Source organism: Barbus barbus (assembly GCF_936440315.1).
Source record: "Barbus barbus genome assembly, chromosome: 11".
NCBI lineage: Eukaryota > Metazoa > Chordata > Actinopteri > Cypriniformes > Cyprinidae > Barbus > Barbus barbus.
The window spans coordinates 31,465,086-31,486,175 of record NC_136739.1 but is presented as its reverse complement, the minus strand read 5'-3'; the positions used below and the strand labels follow the sequence as shown (position 1 = coordinate 31,486,175).

The 21,090-nt window shown below is 34.6% G+C and overlaps 1 protein-coding gene across 1 annotated transcript; it reads left to right on the top strand.

The window, feature by feature from the left end:
* Positions 1–91: 91 nt before the first annotated feature.
* il1rl1 (interleukin 1 receptor-like 1) lies at positions 92–20,265 on the top strand (the record flags this gene model as incomplete). Its single annotated transcript, XM_079429224.1, has 9 exons — positions 92–107; positions 2,140–2,392; positions 2,598–2,757; positions 6,338–6,560; positions 7,709–7,832; positions 8,002–8,135; positions 9,308–9,445; positions 18,275–18,439; positions 18,535–20,265. The coding sequence occupies 9 exons, from the start codon at positions 92–94 to the stop codon at positions 18,915–18,917; spliced, it is 1,596 nt and encodes a 531-aa protein (XP_079285350.1). The 3' UTR covers positions 18,918–20,265.
* Positions 20,266–21,090: the final 825 nt, after the last annotated feature.

Sequence of the window (21,090 nt, the reverse complement as noted above, 5' to 3'; positions counted from 1 at the left end):
ACAACTTCGATTAACTTTTTTTGTATCCACTTCAAATGTTGACTAGGCTACTGTAGCCTATGTTATCTATCTATGGTTGCTTGCAACTTAAATGGTAAAAGAACAAGGTAAGAACAGGTTATTGCAATTATTATTATTGATAAATGTAGCTATTTCATGTTTTGAGAGCAGCTAAGGCAGATTTGAGTGATTTTCATCATTTAGGGGGTTTCCTCTGCACACCATTGTCAAAGATTGCTGTAACTGGCTGTAGATCACTTTACTCAGCACTGAAGAGAAAACAGGAAGTTCTTGCGCTGCTTGTGGCTTTAGGCTACTGTATGTTGGTGGATTTTTCTTATATTGCTTCATTTCCACATAAGTTCATACGCGTGAGCTCTGAACATGTCATCAAATGGCAGTCAGCCGCCTGAACTCAAACAATGAATGCAAATGACACATACGTCTAATAGAAAGTGTTTTCTACAATGTCTAAATAACACACTCTCCTCACTAAAGCACATGATTTGAGTCATTCATGTCAGTGGAGCTAATATTTTGTGATGAGTTATGCTGTAAGTTAAGGTTAAGGGTTTGTTCTGACCACTAACCTTGTAATTATGAGCGATAATACAGTGATGCTTGCATTATTTATTTAATACATTTATGTATTTATTATTATTTTTAAATATTTTGATTTAATAATGTTCTGCTTATTTTTATTTATTAAGATTTATTTATACATTTATGTGTTTGTATACATTTTTTTAAATATATTTTTTATACATTTTTATGTTTTTTCATTAAATTGTAAATTGCATTTGTATTTATTTATTTATTATTTTAAGGGATTATTGAATTTGAAGCCTGTATTGAATGCAATGTCATCTTGAATAAAAGCATCTGCCACATGCACAGATATTAATGTAATAAAGTGTTTATTGATCTTTCTCCAAAAGGCTCAAAATGTACCTTTTTAACATTTTATGTACTTTAAACCAGTTAAAACTAGTTTGATCCCTTTAATCTCTTCTTATGATATCCTGTCTGTTTTCTAAGGTAAAAGGCCAAGAATGAGAGATAAAGTGCAAGATTATCTGATAGAAGAGTTGAGTAAATTGCGATACATCCTCTTTCATCTGCTCAACGCTAGTTGAAAATAACTGAAATAACGCCAGCTTCACTTGAACTCATCCGGAGCCCGTTACACATGCTGGCATAAAGGTACCTCTCTTTCTTTTCCTGTACAGTCACTAACATGGTGCTGAATTATGGTTAAATAGTTATAAACTGAAGTTTTACCCTTTAAACTTTGAGATGAATTGCTTTACAGGGATGATGATGATGATGATGATGAAGATGATGTTACAAATAATTTTGCTCCTGACTAAATCTGTTCTGGTCTCTTCATATGGATTAAACCCCACAGGTATCTTCATACGAGCATATTTGTTATAAAAATGTTAAGATTGATTGATCTATTTCATTTGTTTAAAAAATAGATATTTGTGTTGTTGACAAATTGACAGATTTTAAGTTAAAACGACATGCTTATATGTTATTGGTCGGCAAAGAAAAATGATTTTCTCAAACAATAAACTGGTTGACCTCTTTATTTATTTATTTATTTATTTGCACTTTTTTAATAGATATTATTGTTGACAAGTGAACAGATTTTTCAGTAAAATTCTGAAATGCTTTTGAACAAAGAAAAATATTTTTGTCCAAAAATAAAGTTATTTGATTTTTTTAAGGATTGTTGAACTGAATCTTAATATGCATAATATTAGCTCTTGACTGAATCTGATCTGATGTCTTCATCAGCTAACTTCATATTAGCATATTTGTTATAAAAATGTATATTTGGGTTCTTGATGAACGGACAGATTTTCTCGTCAAGAGTAGATTCTGAGATACTTTTTAGTCTGGAAAAAAAAAATATATATATATATATAATTATTTTTACTGAACTGAATATTCATAAGCATTCAGATCATTTTGCTCCTGACTGAATCTGTTGGCCTTTTCATATGCATTAAACTTTACTGGAAATTTTCTTTTTGGCATATTTGGTTATAATTTGGTCCATAACCACTTGTAAGTCATTCAGATATCACCACAACAGCTGGATTGAAACCCATGTGTCTCTTTTTTTCTCAGTTCGGTGTGAAAGAGACGATGCAAGGAAGACACAGGCAGTGAGAGCTGGAGAATCTTTATATCTGCCCTGTCCGAATCTCCAGTGCTTTGAAGAGACTGTAAACAGCTCGTATGTTTGGTTCAGAAACCTCAACACAACAAAGCAGGTCGAGCGGATCGGGACGGAGGAGAGCGAGCGCGTCCATTACCATCAGTCTGTCCTATACATCCTCTGGTTAAACCGGAACGACACGGGACGATACATCACACACTGGTGATCACACACATCCATTCAGCTCTCAATGCACATCCATGTTGTTCCAAACCTGTCTGACATTTATTAAATATGGAAGGTATTATTTAGAAAACACAACTTTCCATGCATCAAAAATGCAAATAACCAGCATGAAGTAATGCATATCACTATATGTGTGGTAATATCAATGGAGCCTGATATGAATGTGTGTGTTTTCCTGTAGGTGGTATGAAAAGGGTCGATGTGCTGAATATGAAACAGATGTTGTGGTTTATGAGGAGTTCAGCACGGATCTCTTGTACCATACATTGTCAGAGCAGGTGGCGTCAAGAATCCAATGCCCCGTGTGTGAAGATGTGCAGGGCTCGATCGTCTGGTATAAGGTCTGTTTGGGTGGATGTTTGCAGTGTGTGAGTCAGAAAAGAGAGTGAGAGGCGCTGATCACTCTTCATTTGATCTGATCGGTGATGTTACACAAGAAGAATATCCTGTTTACTTGGAAACATGAAGTAGAATTTTACATTGACTAAAGCAAACGGGCAATGTATCAAATATAGATATGTGTGTGTGTGTGTGTGTGTGTGTATACAGTGCCCTCCAAAAGTATTTGAACAGTGAGGCCAATTCCTTTATTTTTGCTGTAGACTGAAAACATTTGGGTTTGACATCAAAAGATGAATATGAGATGAGAGATTAACATTTCAGCTTTTATTTACAGGTATTTCCTTAGAAGATAGCACCTTTTGTTTGAACCCACCCATTTTTCATGTTACCAAAAGTATTGGAACATGTGACTGACAGGTGTGTTTTGTTGCCCTGGTGTTTCCTATTAATTGATTATTCAAACAATAAATAGCACTGAATGTCTGCGCTCAGTTTCAGATCCGTGCAGACTGCATTTATAGTTAGTTAGACGTGTAACCAACATGAAAACCAGAGAGGTGTCTATGGGTGAAAAACGAGCAATTGTGAAGCTGAGAGAAGATGAAAAATCAATCAAACCCTTGCAGAAACACTGGCAATAGCAAGTACAACCATTTGTACAACTCTCCTGAGGAAGAAAGAAACCACTGGTGTACTAACACACCTCAAACGGGTAGATCAAGGAAAACATCTGCAGTTGATGACAGAAACATTGTGACAGCTGTAAAGAAAGACCCTAAAACAACTGTTAGTGACATCAGCAACAACCTCCAGAGGGCAGGAGTGAAGGTATCACAATCTACTGTTCGCAGAAGACTTCATGAACAAAAGTACAGAGGCTACACCAGAAGATGCAAACTACTCATTAGCAAGAAGAATAGGAGACGAGACTCAAAAATTCTGGGACAAGGTTTTATGGACTGATTTTATGGACCAAAGTGATGGAAAGGCTAAAGTTTGGAGAAAGAAAGGATCTGCTCATGATCCCAAACATACAAGCTCATCTGAAACACAGTGTACACAGGTGTACATTATAGTACACATTACACAAGTAATGTAATGGCTTGGGCTTCCATCGCTTCTTCTGGGACAGGCTCATTAATCTTCATTAATGATGTAACACATGATGGCAGCAGCAAAATTAATTCAGAAGTCTACAGAAATATTTTGTCTGATAATTTACAGAAAGATGCAACCAAACTGATTGTGAGATCCTTCATCATGCAGCAAGATAATGACCCAAAACATAGTGCCAAAACAACAAAGGAGTTCATCAGGGGCAAGAAGTGGACGGTTTTACACTGGCCAAGTCAGTCTCCACACTTAAACCCTGTAGAGTATGCATTTTACCTGCTAAAGAAGAGACTGAAGGGAGTAACCCCCCAAAACTGAAAGAGGCTGCGGTGAAAGCCTGGAAAAGCATCACAAAGGAAGAATGCAAAAGTTTGGTGATGTCAGTGGGTCACAGGCTTGATGCAGTTATTGAAAGCAAAGGATTTACAAATAAATATTGTCTTTCACTTTAATCTATGTTAATTCGATCTGTTCCAATACTTTTGGTAACATGAAAAATGGGTGGGTTCAAAACAAAAGGTGCTATCTTCTAAGTTGTGTGTCAGATCCAGATGAAAGAGTCACAGCCATATCAACCTGCAGCCCAAGACCGGTTGCCCACTGAAGCTAAGCAGGGTTGAGCCTGGTCAGTACCTGGATGGGAGACCTCTGGTGAAAACTAGGTTGCTGTTGGAAGAGGTGTTAGTGAGGCCAGCAGGGGGTGCTCACCCCTCTGTGTGGGTCCTAACGCCCCGGTATAGTGACGGGGACACTATACTGTCAAAAAGCACTGTCTTTCGGATGAGACGTTAAACCGAGGTCCTGACTCTCTGTGGTCATTAAAAAATCCCATGGCACTTCTCGTAAAGAGTAGGGGTGTAACCCCGGTGTCCTGGCCAAATTCCCTCTACTGGCCCTTATCAATCATGGCCTCCTAATAATCCCCATACACTTGATTGGCTCTATGACTCTCTCCTCTCCACCTGTAGCTGGTGTGTGGTGAGCGCACTGGCGCCATTGTGCTGTGGCTGCCGTCGCATCATCCAAGTGGATGCTGCACACTGGTGGTGGTTGAGGAGAGACCCCCCCCACATGATTGTAAAGCGCTTTGGGTGTACAGCAATACACAATAAAGCGCTATATAAATGCATCATTCATTCATTCATTCATTCAAAATACCTGTAAATAAAAGCTGAAATATTAATCTCTCATCTCATATTCATCTTTTGATGTCAAACCCAAATGTTTACAGTTTACAGCAAAAATAAAGGAATTGGCCTCACTGTTCAAATACTTTTGGAGGATACTATATATATATATAGTGTAATTAATGTGTATATAAATGTTCACTCATATTGCTAAAAATGTACTTCAAATTACATAATTATATAATAAAAAATGTATAATAAAAATTTTCACTAGGTTTATTTCATATACACTAGAAATAAAATGCTATAGCGCTTTCTGCTTTCAAGGTTAATCGATGTGTAACTTTGTAATTTTCTATAAAATATTTGTGAAAAAGTGGGGGAAAAAATTTGAAAAATATTTGTGAAAACGTTTCAAATTAAATCCTACACCACATTTTCCCCCAATGTATTTAAAAGGGTCATAAATTCCTTTATTTATTTATTTATTTATTTATTTGTGTATGTATGTATGTATGTATGTTTATGTATGTAAATGTATTTCCTAATGTGTATGGAAGCTAAAAAATACAAAAGGTAATTGCAATTTTTATCTCATAATTCAGTTTTTTTTCATCACGCGATTTTGAGTTTATGCCTCGTAATTCTGAGTAAAAAAATTCATAATTGCTAGACAAACACAAACTAAAAATAACAAAAAAAAACTTAATTGTATATAAACACAATTATAATAAAAAAGTTGCATATACCCTTATTTATTTTTTTATTCAGGTGGGGGGAAAAAACAGAATTGTGAGATATACACTTGCAAATTGCAAGAAAAAATTTGGAATTAAAAAGTCAAAAATACCTATTTAGTTTTTTTATTCAATGGAAAAAACCTGAATTGATATATTGTTAAGAAAAAAAAACTGTTTTATCAGGTATTTTATTCCATGGTGAAAAAAAAAACTCTAAAAGTTGTAGCTAATTTCAGTCATTGCCTTGTGCAGAAACGACCTTCCATACTAAAATAGTCCACAAATAATGCTGATAAGATTTTATACATGAAAATCAGTCATAATTTATACATTTTTATTATTTAGCCAATTTAGCCATAATTTAATCATTTTCTATCCTGTTTTTGATCTGTTTAAAGGGGCTTGTCTCCTTTAAGACGTGAACATAAATGCCCACTGCTGTGATTGTCTAACATCTCTGCTTATGAAATAAGCATTATTCATGTGAAACTATTGAAACACGATTGTTTACAGCTGCTGCAATGAACTAATCGTGTAAAGTGTGGATTACACTGTGATGTTTACATCTGCTGATCAAAGGTTGCTTTCTTTTGTGGTAGAATTTCTCTCTTATTCCAAACCAAGAGCCAGGAAATGTTTTACGAATTCAAAACTCTTCAAAAGAAAGCGAAGGCATTTACACCTGCGTGTGCACCTGGGAGCATCACGGGATAAAGCACAACTCCTCTGGATCCCGCAGCCTGAGCATCAAACCACAGACCATCAACACTCCTCCAAAGTTTCTGCTGCCCATCAATAACTCCATTGTGATCGTTGATGTGGGTGAGGAAACACATTCAGATCAATTATCATCATAACGCTGCTTTATCTTTCTCTCTTAACCCTGCTATGTTAAAATTCTCTGTACCACCTGAATTGGATTTTGTACAATTTTTGTACTTTTAACATTAATACTTATACTTCTCCCATGTTAAATTTTTTTTTTAATAAATAACATGAACACGATTTTATGTTCTGCACAAAATGTGAATATTATAAACAGTACTTTGAATATTTCTTAAATGTAGATTTGTTTTTTGTTGTTGTTTTTTTTTGTGTTTTATGATTTTATTTTTTTTATTTTTGTTTTATGCTTTTATTTTTAAATTTTATTTTTGCTATTAACACAATTAATAACACCATTATTAATCACAAAAATAACACCATTAAAAACTGAATAAATCAGTTAAAAACAATAAACCATTAACATTAATACTTCTCACACATTTCTAAGAAATAAGCATGAGAACCTATGATTTTGAAAACTATTTATCTGTTTTTAAAACAATTGTTCGTTTTTTTTCACAAAATGGCAATATTATAAATAGAATTTAAAATACTATTGAATTATAAAAAAAAAAAATACATATACAAAAATTTGTGTACTTTCCTGAAGCCCACAAAGTAATACTTGGCACAACACCAAGATCATGGGTTCAATTCCCAGCCAAATCCACATGCGTGAATTTATAAAAATCTTCAAAAATAAAACAGAGTTAAAAACAGTAAACATGTAACATTAATATTTATGACACATTACAAATAATGAGAATGTAGTTAAAAAAAAAAAAAATTGTACATTTTTATTTTTTTATTTTTTTAATTATATATATATTTTTATTATTTTTTTACTTTTTTGTGTGTGTGTGTATTTTCCTGAAGCTCAAACAGAGTATGGCGCTCGCAACACCAAGACTATTAGTAAAATTAGCATGCATTATTTGATAAAAAGTTACACAGTGTACATTTCTTCAAATAAAAGCATCTGCCAAATGCATAAATAAAAATGTAAATACCCTCGTGCCCACAACACTTCAGAGTGTCAAAACTTTGCAAGCATGTTCACGAGAAATAGACACACAATTTCAAGAAAAGCATCCTAGGTTAACCAGTATTTTTGTCTGAAAGCCTTGATTGCTCTTGTTTCTCAGGTTCAGAAGTGATCCTCAGTTGTTCGGTCTTCTTTGGACTGACTGTGTGTGATCAGTGCTCTATTCACTGGGAGAGGAATGGGAACTTGTTGGATGGGTTCGATGGATACAAGTCGAAATACAGGTGGGAACCACAAACTACAACTATATAATTAAACTGTAGCTGAGCTACATTTTCAGAAGGGCACAAAATAATTTTTTGCACTAAACACAGCTGATCTTCTGCTCTAGTTCTTGTAGTATCTCTAATATGAATAGAAACGCTGTGATGAAGATCTTCTGTTTTTCTCCAGAGAGACAGATGGCACCATTCAGTCAGTTTTGACCATCAATAAAGTTTCTAAGTCGGACCTCCATTCAGAGTTTCGCTGCAAGGCTAAAGACTCAGTTAAAGTGATTTTTGTGTCAGTCACTTTGAACAGTAGAGGTGAGATCTTTTAATCTTATTTATGAATATAGTTCAATTGGATTACAAATGCATTATTTTACTCAAAATATGTGTATGCTATGTACACTGAACAAAATTATAAACGCAACACTTTTGTTTTTGCCCCCATTTTTCATGAGCTGAGGCCTATTTCTCTCAAATATTGTTCACAAATCTGTCTAAATCTGTGTTAGTGAGCACTTCTCCTTTGCCGAGATAATCCATCCACCTCATAGGTGTGGCATATCAAGATGCTGATTAGACAGTATGATTATTGCACAGGCGTGCCTCAGGCTGGCCACAATAAAAGGCCACTCTAAAATGTGCAGTTTTATCACACAGCACAATGCCACAGATGTCGCAAGTTTTGAGGGAGCATTGTTGTGCCATTCATCCACCACCATCACCTCATGTTGCAGCATGATAATGCACGACCCCATGTTGCAAGGATCTGTACACAATTCCTGGAAGCTGAAAACATCCCAGTTCTTGCATGGCCAGCATACTCACCCTCACCCATTGAGCATGTTTGGGATGCTCTGGATCGGCGTATATGACAGCGTGTTCCAGTTCCTGCCAATATCCAGCAACTTCGCACAGCCATTGAAGAGGAGTAGACCAACATTCCACAATCAACAACCTGATCAACTCTATGCGAAGGGGATGTGTTGCACTGCGTGAGGCAAATGGTGGTCACACCAGATACTGACTAGTTTTTGGACCCCCCTGGACCACCCCAATACAGTAAAACTGCACATTTTAGAGAGGCTGGCCACAATAAAAGACCAAAGGCACACCTGTGCAATAATCATGCTGTCTAATCAGCATCTTGATATGCCACACCTGTGAGGTGGATGGATTATCTCGGCAAAAGAGAAGTGCTCACTAACACAGATTTAGACAGATTTGTGAACAATATTTGAGCGAAATAGGCCTTTTGTGTACATAGAAAAAGTCTTAGATCTTTGAGCTCAGCTCATGAAAAATGGGGGCAAAAACAAAAGTGTTGCGTTTATAATTTTGTTCAGTATATATATATATATATATATATATATATAATTTATTTCAAAATATAAACACTTATTCGAAATAAGTCATAAGATGCAAGAAATCGAAGCTTTATTTTCTTGTGCTGTTTTATTCTCGGATTGTATTTCTTTGTTTTATTTTAGCATCAGTGCTCCCTGTGATTCTGGCATGCATTTGCACATTTCTTGTTTTCCTGCTGGTCGGTGGACTACTGAAGTGGTTTTCATTGGATCTAGTGCTGTTCTTAAGGGAAATTTTTGTCAAGCTCTACAGTAAAGAGGGTAAAGAATAATATTTTATAAATATTTTAATACATTTTAATAAATAATAAATACAATTTAAAATATAGCTGCGAGCAGCGATGACGGGCCCAAGCCGTCAGCATACGCCACCCCGGTGGCATCGATAAAACGGTGCCCAGCGAGCACACACATCACAGTAACCCTCTGGCAGTTTGGCAGTTAAGGGATACGGCAATTAAAGGGTTAATCCAAACCATCAACTCTGTGAAACACACACACACACAGAACAACATATAAAACTTTAAATTCTGTGAAAATATATTTTTCATTGGTAGTTGATGTTAGTTAATGCATTTACTAATGCTAACAAATGAGAAATTATTATAGTTACCAAAGGTTTTAATGATTTATTTTCCATTAACTAACATGAATAATTTTTTCTAACACAAATGAATAAAGTAAAAAATATATTGTTAATATTTAATGTTATTTGTGAATTAACCAATGTTAAAAAACAACATTATTTAACTGTTGTTAATTTACATCATTAATAAATATATACCATTTAATGTTGATCAAAATCAATTCCAAAATGTGTTAATATATTATTAAATTTTAAAGTTTTATCTTTTGAACATGACTATTTTTCTAATATTAAAAATATTTTGTTCATTGTTAGTTCGTTGTAAGTTCATACTATCAATGAAGAATTAACATGCTGTAAAATATATATTTTTCATTGTTAGTTCATGTTAATTAATGCATTCCCTTCTGTTAACAAATGAGACTTAATTATAAAGTGTTATCAAAACCTTTAATGCTTTATAAGCATTTTTTAAGGATTTTATTGAGAAGTTTAAACAGACCCTCTCTCTCTCTCTCTCTTTCTCTCCCCCTCCACACTCACTGAACTCACACAGTCAGTCACCCACCCAGTCACCTACCGCACACATTAGAAGCACAGTGACAGGAGATCTCTAAGTTTAAAATTTTTCTCCTCCGCATAGAGTATTGTAAATTCATGAAATTAAGCACATATCCTCACACTGTATTGTTCTGTGTATGTAATTTTTATGAAGTATTTGGAAGCTGCTCTTAAAAGATAAAAAAAAAAAAGTTTTCTCTTTTTTCTGTAACTTTAATAAATTGCCATTAAAACACCGTTCAAGATATCCTAAATCCGTCCGCAATTTAGCATCTTCAGTATTTTGGCATCATGAGAAAAAATGTTTGGTGTCATTTCCGTGTTTCTGTTTGGAGGAGTATTAATTTGTCTACAGCCCGTTTAAAAAAAAAAAACACATTAAAACAAATATAGCAGACTTCCTGTTGGTCGTAGCTAATGACTGTAAATTAGAAAGTTGTCCGGATTAATAAGAACAATTTATGTACCTAGTTTGGTGTCTGTAGCTATCATTATATATATATAATCATTAATAATTATATACCATTTAATGTTTTTCAATATTAATTCCAAAATGTGTTAATATATTATTAAATTTTAAAGTTTATCTTTTAAACATGACTATTTTTCTAACATTAAAAAGATTAATAAATGCTTTTAAAAAAAATGTTCTTTGTTAGTTCGTACTATCATGGAAGAATTAACATGCTGTAAAAATATATTTTTCATTGTTAGTTCACGTTAAATAATGCATTTCCTAATGTTAAGAAATGAGACCTTATTATAAAGTGTTATCAAAATCTTTAATGCTTTATAAGCATTTTTTTAAGATTTTAAAAAACAGACCCTCTCTCTCTTTCTCTCTCTCACCCAGCTCCTCAATCCACACAGTCACTCACACAGTCACTCACAGCCCACCCCACCCCACCCCCTCACTCAGCTGCAGGCTGACAGGGAGCTCTCACACAGCAGTCTAACAGCTCTCTGATAGTTTTTAAATTTTCTCCTAAGCATAGTGTATTGTAAATTCATGAAATTAATCACATATCCTCAGACTGTATTGTTCTGTGTATGTACTTTTTTATGAAGTGTTTGGAAGCTGCTCTTAAAAGATAAAAAAACGGTGCCCAGCGAGCACAAGCATCACAGTAACCCTCTGGCAGTTTGGTTTTAAGGGATACGGCAATTAAAGGGTTAATCCAAACCATCAACTCTGTGAAACACACACACAGAACAACATATAAAACTTTAAATTCTGTGAAAATATATTTTTCATTGGTAGTTGATGTTAGTTAATGCATTTACTAATGCTAACAAATGAGAAATTATTATAGTTACCAAAGGTTTTAATGATTTATAAGCATTTTTTAATGATTTATTTTTCCATTAACTAACATGAATAATTTTTTTCTAACACAAATTAATAAAGTAAAAAATATATTGTTAATATTTAATGTTATTTGTGAATTAACCAATGTTAAAAAACAACATTATTTAACTGTTGTTAATTTACATAATTAATAAATATATACCATTTAATGTTTATCAAAATCAATTCCAAAATGTGTTAATATATTATTACATTTTAAAGTTTTATCTTTTGAACATGACTATTTTTCTAATATTAAAAATATTTTGTTCATTGTTAGTTCATTGTAAGTTCATACTATCAATGAAGAATTAACATGCTGTAAAAAATATATTTTTCATTGTTAGTTCATGTTAATGAATGCATTCCCTACTGTTAACAAATGAGACTTAATTATAAATTGTTATCAAAACCTTTAATGCTTTATAAGCATTTTTTAAGGATTTTATTGAGAAGTTTAAACAGAGCCTCTCTCTCTCTCTCTCTCCCCCTCCACACTCACTGAACTCACACAGTCAGTCACCCACCCAGTCACCTACCGCACACATTAGAAGCAGTGACAGGAGAACTCTGATAGTTTTAAAATTTTCTCCTCTGCATAGTGTATTGTAAATTCATGAAATTAATCGCATATCTCAGACTGTCTTGTTCTGTGTATGTAATTTTTTATGAAGTGTTTGGAAGCTGCTCTTAAAAGATAAAAAAAAAAGTTTTCTCTTTTTTCTGTAACTTTAATAAATTGCCATTAAATCATCGTTCAAGATATCCTAAATCCGTCCGCAATTTAGCATCTTCAGTATTTTGGCATCATGAGAAAAAATGTTTGGTGTGATTTCCGTGTTTCTGATTGGAGGAGTATGAATTTGTTTACAGCCTGTTTAAAAAAAAAACCCACATTAAAATAAATATAGCTGACTTCCTGTTGGTCGTAGCTAATGACTGTAAATTAGAAAGTTGTCCGGCTTAATAAGAACAATTTATGTACAGAGTTTGGTGTCTGTAGCTATCATTATATATATATATATATATATATATATAAACATTAATAATTATATACCATTTAATGTTGATCAATATTAATTCCAAAATGTGTTAATATATTATTAAATTTTAAAGTTTATCTTTTGAACATGACTGTTTTTCTAACATTAAAAAGATTAATAAATGCTTTAAAAAAATTGTTCTTTGTTAGTTCATACTATCATGGAAGAATTAACATGCTGTAAAAATATATTTTTCATTGTTAGTTCAGTTAATTAATGCATTTCCTAATGTTAAGAAATGAGACCTTATTATAAAGTGTTATCAAAATCTTTAATGATTTATAAGCATTTTTTTAAGATTTTAAAAAACAGACCCTCTCTCTCTCTTTCTCTCTCTCACCCACTGCCTCAATCCACACAGTCACTCACACAGTCACTGACAGCCCACCCCACCCCCACCCCTCACTCAGTAGCAGTGACAGGGAGCTCTCACTCAGAAGCAGCTCTGATAGTTTTAAAATTTTCTCCTCTGCATAGTGTATTGTAAAATCATGAAATTAATCACATATCGTCAGACTGTATTGTTCTGTGTATGTAATTTTTTATGAAGTGTTTGGAAGCTGCTCTTAAAGAAAAAAAAAAAAAAAAGAATTCTCTTTTTTACTGTAACTTTAATAAATTGCCATTAAATCATCGTTCAAGATATCCTAAATCCGTCCGCAATTTAGCATCTTCAGTATTTTGGCATCATGAGAAAAAATGTTTGGTGTGATTTCCGTGTTTCTGTTTGGAGGAGTATGAATTTGTTTACAGCCTGTTTTTTAAAAAAACCCTCATTAAAATAAATATAGCCGACTTCCTGTTGGTCGTAGCTAATGACTGTAAATTAGAAAGTTGTCCGGATTAATAAGAACAATTTATGTACCGAGTTTGGTGTCTGTAGCTAAAACTAACCCCCCCATTTTTGACAAAAGGTGGCGCTATAGAGTGCCTCTTCCACGCCCGTTTATGAGCTTTTTCCAGTGTCTAACTATCATTAATACTGATATGTGTGTTGAGTTTCATGACATTCTAAACATGTTATCTGCCTCAAAATCACCAGAAACGAATTTTCAACTTTGACACGTTGCCATGGCAACATACTTTTAGATATCAATATTCCCTTCACAGTTATACATCGGCCGTGTTTTGACATTATTCTGGTGAAGTTTGAAGCAAATCGAGTAAAAATAAGATGCTGAATTCAAAGCATTTTGAAAATGACACACTTCCTGCAGCCAGTTGGTGGCGCTATAACTTTCAGTCATAATAGTCACATCTATCCGATCGGCATCATACAACGAACAAACCACTGGAGTTTGATCTACATCATACAATGTATGTGGACGTTATTAGGCATTTCCTGGGTCTCATTTTTCGCCATAACTTCATCGCCTCGCCACGGGCAAACCGTTCGACATATCAAAAATATCTTCGCAATTTAGCGTCCCCAATGTCTTGAGATCATGTTCACCGAGTTTGGTGGCAATCGTATGGAAATCCTCAGAGGAGTATATCAAATTCCAGAACATGCGCTTTTTAAACAGCCCTGAATAGCCGACTTCCTGTTGGGCGGAGCCTATGACATGCTGCACGGAAGTTGTTCGGCTCAATGAGTTCTATATGTGTACCGCGTTTCATATGAATACGTGCAAGTATGTGTGAGCTATACATCAAGTTTTCTGACAATTTTCCAGGGGGCGCCGTAGAGCCCCTGTGCCACGCCCGGGTCCCAGCCTCAGCGGCGTCCTAATGGCCGCAGGTTCCAACGTGCGTGCAAATTTTCAAGAGTTTTCGGGCACGTTAAGGCCCCCAAAAGTACCCGGATAGTCGAAATAAAAAATAATAAAAAAAAAAAAAAAAAAAAAAAAATAATATAGCTGCGAGCAGCGATGACGGGCCCAAGCCGCCAGTGCATACGCCACCCCGGTGGCATCGAAAAACGGTGCCCAGCGAGCACACACAATACAGTAACCCTCTGGCAGTTTGGTTTTAAGGGATACGGCAATTAAAGGGTTAATCCAAACCATCAACTCAGTGAAACACACACACACAGAACAACATATAAAACTTTAAATTCTGTCAAAATATATTTTTCATTGGTAGTTGATGTTAGTTAATGCATTTACTAATGTTAACAAATGAGAAATTATTAGTTACCAAAGCTTTTAATGATTTATAAGCATTTTTTAATGATTTATTTTTCCATTAACAAACATGAATAATTTTTACTAACACAAATAAATAAAGTAAAAAATATATTGTTAATATTTAATGTTATTTGTGAATTAACCAATGTTAAAAAACAACATTATTTAACTGTTGTTAATTTACATTATTAATAATTATATACCATTTAATGGTGATCAATATTAAAAAAAATTTAAGTTTTATCTTTTGAGCATGACTATTTTTCTAATATTAAAAATATTTTGTTCATTGTTAGTTCATTGTAAGTTCATACTATCAATGAAGAATTAACATGCTGTAAAAAATATATTTTTCATTGTTAGTTCATGTTAATTAATGCATTCCCTACTGTTAACAAATGAGACTTCATTATAAAGTGTTATCAAAACCTGTAATGCTTTATAAGCATTTTTTAAGGATTTTATTGAGAAGTTTAAACAGACTCACTCTCTCTCTCTCTCTCTCTCTCTCTCTCTCTCTCTCTCTATCTCTCTCTCTCTCCCCCTCCACACTCACTGAACTCACACAGTCAGTCACCCACCCAGTCACCTACCGCACACATTAGAAGTACAGTGACAGGATATCTCTAAGTTTTAAATTTTTCTCCTAAGCATAGTGTATTGTAAATTCATGAAATTAAGCACATATCCTTACACTGTATTGTTCTGTGTATGTAATTTTTTATGAAGTGTTTGGAAGCTGCTCTTAAAAGATAAAAAAAAAAAAGTTTTCTCTTTTTTCTGTAACTTTAATAAATTGCCATTAAAACACTGTTAAAGATATCCTAAATCCGTCCGCAATTTAGCATCTTCAGTATTTTGGCATCATGAGAAAAAATGTTTGGTGTGATTTCCGTGTTTCTGTTTGGAGGAGTATGAATTTGTTTACAGCTCGTTTTTAAAAAAAAACCACATTAAAATAAATATAGCCGACTTCCTGTTGGTCGTAGCTAATGACTGTAAATTAGAAAGTTGTCCGGATTAATAAGAACAATTTATGTACCGAGTTTGGTGTCTGTAGCTATCATTATATATATATATATATATATAAACATTAATAATTATATACCATTTAATGTTGATCAATATTAATTCCAAAATGTGTTAATATATTATTAAATTTTAAAGTTTATCTTTTGAACATGACTATTTTTCTAACATTAAAAAGATTAATAAATGCTTTTAAAAAAAAATGTTCTTTGTTAGTTCATACTATCATGGAAGAATTAACATGCTGTAAAAATATATTTTTCATTGTTAGTTCACGTTAAATAATGCATTTCCTAATGTTAAGAAATGAGACCTTATTATAAAGTGTTATCAAAATCTTTAATGATTTATAAGCATTTTTTTAAGATTTTAAAAAACAGACCCTCTCTCTCTCTTTCTCTCTCTCACCCACTGGCTCAATCCACACAGTCACTCACACAGTCACTGACAGCCCACCCCACCCCCACCCCTCACTCAGCTGCAGTGACAGGGAGCTCTCACTCAGAAGCAGCTCTGATAGTTTTAAAATTTTCTCCTCTGCATAGTGTATTGTAAATTCATGAAATTAATCACATATCGTCAGACTGTATTGTTCTGTGTATGTAATTTTTTATGAAGTGTTTGGAAGCTGCTCTTAAAAAAAAAAAAAAAAAAAAAAAGAATTCTCTTTTTTACTGTAACTTTAATAAATTGCCATTAAATCATCGTTCAAGATATCCTAAATCCGTCCGCAATTTAGCATCTTCAGTATTTTGGCATCATGAGAAAAAATGTTTGGTGTGATTTCCGTGTTTCTGTTTGGAGGAGTATGAATTTGTTTACAGCCTGTTTTTTAAAAAAACCCACATTAAAATAAATATAGCCGACTTCCTGTTGGTCGTAGCTAATGATTGTAAATTAGAAAGTTGTCCGGATTAATAAGAACAATTTATGTACCGAGTTTGGTGTCTGTAGCTAAAACTAACCCCCCCATTTTTGACAAAAGGTGGCGCTATAGAGTGCCTCTTCCACGCCCGTTTATGAGCTTTTTCCAGTGTCTAACTATCATTAATACTCATATGTGTGTTGAGTTTCATGACATTCTAAACATGTTATCTGCCTCAAAATCACCAGAAACGAATTTTCAACTTTGACACGTTGCCATGGCAACATAATTTTAGATATCAATATTCCCTTCACAGTTTTACATCGGCCGTGTTTTGACATTATTCTGGTGAAGTTTGAAGCAAATCGAGTAAAAATAAGATGCTGAATTCAAAGCATTTTGAAAACGACACACTTCCTGCAGCCAGTTGGTGGCGCTATAACTTTCAGTCATAATAGTCACATCTATCCGATCGGCATCATACAACGAACAAATCACTGAAGTTTGATCTACATCATACAATGTATGTGGACGTTATTAGGCATTTCCTGGGTCTCATTTTTCGCCATAACTTCATCGCCTCGCCACGGGCAAACCGTTCGACATATCAAAAATATCTTCGCAATTTAGCGTCCCCAATGTCTTGAGATCATGTTCACCGAGTTTGGTGGCAATCGTATGGAAATCCTCAGAGGAGTATATCAAATTCCAGAGCATGCGCTTTTTAAACAGCCCTGAATAGCCGACTTCCTGTTGGGCGGAGCCTAAGACATGCTGCGCGGAAGTTGTTCGGCTCAATGAGTTCTATATGTGTACCGAGTTTCATATGAATACGTGCAAGTATGTGTGAGCTATACATCGTGTTTTCTGACAATTTTCCAGGGGGCGCCGTAGAGCCCCTGTGCCACGCCCGGGTCCCAGCCTCAGCGGCGTCCTAATGGCCGCAGGTTCCAATGTGCGTGCCAATTTTCGAGAGTTTTCGGGCACGTTAAGGCCCCCAAAAGTGCCCGGATGATTGAAATAAAAAATAAAAAAAAAAATAAAAAAAAAAAAAATAATAATCCTTAGAAGAACAATAGGGCCCTGCGCCTTACTGGCTTGGGCCCTAATAAATAATTATATACATTAGTGTTACTTATTAAAATGTACAGTTTATTATATTGTAATATTGTTATATAAAAAAAACAGCTAATATTTTTTTCCTTAAAACAATAACAATTATCTACCAGTGAGATAAAAAAAAACTTTTATTTGAATTAAGTTTTTATTTTTGTGACCTTATTGGCAGATATTTGTATTCATGTTTTAAGCATAAACTCATTAATTTTGATATATTTCCCCCCCCCCCCCCCAAAATAAGTCATTTTGCTTTTCAAGTAAACGTACATTGATTTTAAGAACTGATAGATATTTGTGCTGGAAAAAAGTCAAACATACGGAGTAAGAAAATCATTATTTTGTATTGCATTTTTTTGTGTGCATATTTTTTACTTTATATATACTGTTTACTGCGTTTCTCATTTGGACAGATGGGAAAATGTATGACGCTTATGTGATTTACCAAAGAAACAACTTGGATGAGATGACCAGCAAAACTGTAAGTGACTTTGTCAGTGGATCTCTGCTGACAGTGCTGGAGAGCTACTATGGCTTTAAACTGTTTATTCAAGGCAGAGATGACCTGCCCGGGGAAGGTACGCTTCTATACATTTAAACATTGCTTTTTAATATGTAGCGTGATTTTTCTCACTCTGTTCCTCACCATCGTATCTTCCTGTATCTTCACCAGACTGCATGAACCTGATCCAGACTACGATCCAGCTCAGCCGGAGACTTATCATCATTTTAACCCCAGGAGCAAGTGCAGAGAAAAGCAACAATTCTCCTGAAGCGTATGCTCTGCAGGTAGGGCTCCATCAGGCTCTGGCCCAGGGTGAAACCGGTGTGATTCTCATCCAGATGGGACAGATGCAGGACTACACACACCTGCCTCTCGGACTGCAACATCTTCTCTGTAAGAATTCACCTCTGCTTTGGAGAGACGGTGAATCCTCACCAAACTCCAGGTTCTGGAAACGAGTGCGATATCGGATGCCTGCTGCGTCATCCTATCAGAGGAGTCGTGTGAAGAGTAGATCGCTGACGACATCGTGTCAGGGTTTACTCGTTTGATGCAAGAGATGCATCTCAGGTCCAGGGGCCAGATTCACGAGAAGCATCTGAAGATAAATTCATAAGAATGTTCCGAAGTGCGATTCTTGACCAATTCTTAAATTGGTCATGAACTGAGAAATCAAACCTCCCTTTATCTTTTGACATATAAGAGGTCACTGTGCTATAAAAACATCCTATAAGTATGAGAATTCAAAACTTTGTCATTAGTCCAAAAACAGCTTATATTGAAGGCAGTCTGCCAAAACGACAGCTTGTGGAATGTTCTACTCTGTGATGTAATAGTGTGCATAAGCACCGCCTCCACAGAACAAGATCAAGGCCTGCTTCGACATCACTGCCTGTTTAGCCCCGCCCACCGATTCTACATTAGCCTCGTTTGAGAAAAGCAAGATGGGTCTTAAATTTTTGGCCACATTACCAATAAAATATATTTTGTTTGTAGTTAATGCGTCATCAGACAGAATGATTCTTCTGATTTTATTACATTCAGTATAAACAGCGATTGATAATGGATAGTGTATTTCTGGTATCAAAGTCGCACTTTTGAGGCTCTCTGTCGCTTTACAAGACTTCAAAACAACAGCACACATAAAGAAACACGCTGAGGTAAAAATTCAAAATGCTTAGTTTACTCATAACATGATATAGTTAAGTAGCATACCATGACAAGGGAGCTATTTTGCGAAATATTCTTGTCATTGCAAATTATTTTAGTTCAATAAACAAGTAGTTAAGTAGTCAAAGTTACTAAGTTACTTACATTTTAGACACAATATTTACTGCTTTGTCCCATTTCACCAACGAAAATAGTTCCAAACAAAGATCACAGCAGAAGTATTGCACAATCTCGTGGTGTTTTGTTACTGAATGATTCCGCGTTTTGAACGAATCGGTTGAATGATTCAATGACTCACTTATTCATTGATTTACCGCCATCTATTGGTGGTTTAGTATGTTGAAAAGTATGCCCCCCCCAAACATTTTGTATATTCATAAATGTTTTTAAAACATTATTCTCATAACATTTATTGCAGTTGTAATTTTGCTGGTAACAGCCCTATAGTGTATATTGTATTTATTGATAAATTGTAATAATTTGATATGAAAGATGATACATATACATTTTAAAAGGTTAAAAATAAATAAAAGTAAATAGAAATATGCAGGTTTAAGTATGAAAAACTCATAGAACACTGATGAAAATATTGTTTCAGAATAAATTGTTTACACCACCAAAAAATCTTGTTGATGCAATACTGTTGTGGGGATATTTTGTATGGAATATCGTCTGCTGATATGAAAAGTTCACTGTATCTCGTAATAATAAATAGCATTTTTGACAGTGATATTTTGTTTTCTTTTTACATTAAACTCATTAAATATTACATATATGTATGTAATATAATGTGTATTTCTATTACAGGTTTAGGTCTTAAATTTCATAGAAGGTGGTATTAAATTGGTATTAAAAAGTCTTATTAAATTAAACTTGTTCACATCTGTAGAAACCCTGCCCCCAGCTGCACTGAACAAAAGCATGATGGGAAATGACTTGCTGATGACACAGCTTAATTCTCATTGGTTCAAACAACCATGATGCTGCATTCTCTAAAATATTACATTTTTATATCTGATATCATGTGATTGTGTTAAAATTATGCATGAATATTCCCGACCACTATGACAGTGCAATCTCTGTGAGATATGTGATTGTCATATTTCCCCCCCCCCAAACAATTATAATTCCAAAATACATATTTGTATTACAGTAAAAAAAATAATACATCACTGTATTGTGATGTACACCTGCCCACTGATTCTACATCACTGCCTGTTTAGCCCCACCCACCGATTCTACATCGCTGCCTGTTTAGCCCCGCCCACCGATTCTACATCACTGCCTGTTTAGCCCCACCCACTGATTCTACATCACTGCCTGTTTAGCCCCACCCACTGATTCTACATCACTGCCTGTTTAGCCCCACCCACTGATTCTACATCGCTGCCTGTTTAGCCCCACCCACTGATTCTACATCACTGCCTGTTTAGCCCCACCCACTGATTCTACATCACTGCCTGTTTAGCCCCGCCCACCGGTTTGCTCACTGAGTAGGTAAATAACAAGAGCAGGCAAAGCAGGTCTACACAGAAACTTAAACGATAAACGCTG